Below are 2527 nucleotides of genomic sequence, written 5' to 3'. Positions count from 1 at the left end.
ACGCATATATATAACCATAATCATTCTATAACTATTGAATTGATAGTCCTGTCTTCTCGGCCTTTAACTTATTTTAACGTAGCGCGAATTGGCCATCTCCTCTCATTCAACCTTTAATATAATCCTCTAATTTTTGGAAATCTACGATCAATATTTTGATCTTCTACTGACTATCTTTTATGGTCAAGGCTTGATATTTTGGCTTGCTCATCAATATTATGACTGAATTCTAATTGTTCGACATAGGTCTTCACCTTTAGTTTGATTGTCACAGCCCAACTCTATCCAGTATTACCAAGATATGATCCTTACCTACTTTTATTCGATCAAACTTAATTCACATGGCACTTGCTTTTGGCCGCTAGCTAGATTGTTGAGATATGGTACAAATAATGCCCCCCTGATCTTATTAGCTGAGGATCATAAGGCTAACGAAGTATCTTTCATCGCCTCCTTGATACCTATAGAATAGAAAATCCTATAATTATGATTTTGATCTATTGATCGAGAAATGCTTTTTCATCAAAATATCTGTCTTCGGTAATATGCTCGTATCTCTTCTGATTTCTTCAAGCCTTTTGCTCTTGCCATGTTTCCTTTCATGGACCATTGTTGTACATCCAAACAACCCTCACATTGCTCAAAGGATCTTCCATATTTATTGAAATCCAATTTTACTCTCCACATTGATGGGGATTTGTTTTATTTTCTATTGGGGCATGCTTTGTTTTTTTTGGGTACAGTGGCGGTTCACACCCTACGAGTATGGACGCGGTCAACAAAATTAGAAAACAACAAGACAGATAAAGAAGTCAGTACTCTGTCACCCTCCATCTACACAAAACCTCCAGAGTGGTGGGCCGCATAGGAGGCAGCCCAATCAGCCGATCCATCCGCTTTCTTGTAGGTATGTGTAGCTTGATGGGCATCACACTTCTGCAACAGTCTGCAAATGTCAAGAAGCAGTAGCCTACCCTCACCTGCACGACCCCGGCTTCAAACTCAATCGATCACCGTAGCCGAGTCGTCCTCGAGAATAAGCCGATATGCACCCAAGATCTGACAGGCAAAAGATATGCCCTCCTAGGTCGCTCTGAGCTCTGCACACACCATCGAAGTATCGAAGATCCACTAGCCACCTGCCGTCACTAGTCTGGACTCATGGTCTCTAATGACAAAAGCTGCACTACCGCGTCTCTCATCGTCCGCCACACTACCATCGAAATTTACCTTCAGAAAGGCAGGACGTGGGGGCACCCAAGATACGAACACATACTTGAGCCCTACAAGAGCAGGAAGGAGGCCCCAGATGTCCCTAGCCAGACCAGTAGGTGAAATCTCAGCAGCACTAGTGAACTCTGTAGCATGCAATAGTGCTCTGGCCGCCACCACTCTCGGGGGTGTACTGCTGCTTTTAAAAACTCGGACGTTCCTGTCCAACCACGAGTAATAGACCAGGTAGGCAGCACGAGTCCCTCTCTCCTCCAGCCCAGGTCCTGATGCCGACTCCTCTAGAAAGAGCAGGAACTCCTCAATAGATAGCCACCTCTGCCCTTGGTCAAAATGAACCCCAGCACTCCTCCATATCTGACTGGCCCGTGGGTACTCAATCAGCACATGGTATATAGTCTTCACCTCCGAGCAGGATCCACATGTTGAAGAAATCCTCATACCCTGCTGCGCCAGAATGCTCCTCGTGGGTAGGCAACCCCAGGCTACCTTCCACATGAAAAGTGCGATGCGAGGGAGAACACGTAGACTCCAAATCCAGTCGCCCTCCATCTGCTGAGTCACCGATCCCTCACTTATCGTCAGTATATCACGAACACCCACTGTCGTCCGACTAGTCAACCTCCATACCCTCCTATCCTCCACCTCCTCCATCGGGATCGGCACTGATAGCACTCGCTCAGCAAGCTGCCCACCAAAACTCTTCTGACAAGGTCAGCATCCCATCTTCGCTCTCTCCGAACAAACAGGTCACTAACTGTGCGGCCCTCTAACCATCCATTGTCAATCAGGGTAGGCCAACCCTGCAGTGTATCCTCCGCCAGCCACCTATCCTCCAGAATGCTGATAGCCTGCCCATCCCCAACCTCCCAACTGATCGCCAGAAGCACCCCAGGGGCACGAGCACAAATCTCCCTCTAAATAAACGAGGAAGCCCAACCCACTCGGACGGCAGCTGGGGTAGCTGGGTCGCCATACTTCGCCCGCAGTAAGGAGACCCAAAGACTCCGCAGCTCTAGAAGAAATCTGATAACAAACGTATGAGGATATCCATAAAGATCGATTCGATAAGAGTTGCACAACCAGGAAAGGATAAGAAGCTCCACTTTTAGGCATCCAACTTCATTAGAATTTTATCTTTAAATTCATTCCAAGTCTGACAATTTCAATCATCCCTCATACTAGGAGTCTCCCATTAAGTCTCCATATTTTCAGATTGATGAACCCATAAGCATTCTACTAGATCAGTAGTATGATCCAAGGCAAGATTCGTCGTCTCGATATCGAATCCCGTACC

At 46.5% G+C, this 2527-nt stretch overlaps 1 protein-coding gene across 1 annotated transcript; it reads right to left on the bottom strand.

Moving 5' to 3' along the window:
• Nucleotides 1-1131: 1131 nt before the first annotated feature.
• LOC120106782 lies at nt 1132-1884 on the bottom strand. The gene has a single exon (XM_039119839.1). It carries the CDS (start codon nt 1882-1884, stop codon nt 1132-1134), a length of 753 nt encoding a protein of 250 aa, XP_038975767.1.
• Nucleotides 1885-2527: the final 643 nt, after the last annotated feature.

Source organism: Phoenix dactylifera, unplaced genomic scaffold (assembly GCF_009389715.1).
Source record: "Phoenix dactylifera cultivar Barhee BC4 unplaced genomic scaffold, palm_55x_up_171113_PBpolish2nd_filt_p 000631F, whole genome shotgun sequence".
Classification (NCBI taxonomy): Eukaryota; Viridiplantae; Streptophyta; class Magnoliopsida; order Arecales; family Arecaceae; genus Phoenix; species Phoenix dactylifera.
The sequence above is the reverse complement of the archived record's forward strand: the minus strand, read 5'-3'. Positions and strand labels throughout refer to the sequence as shown.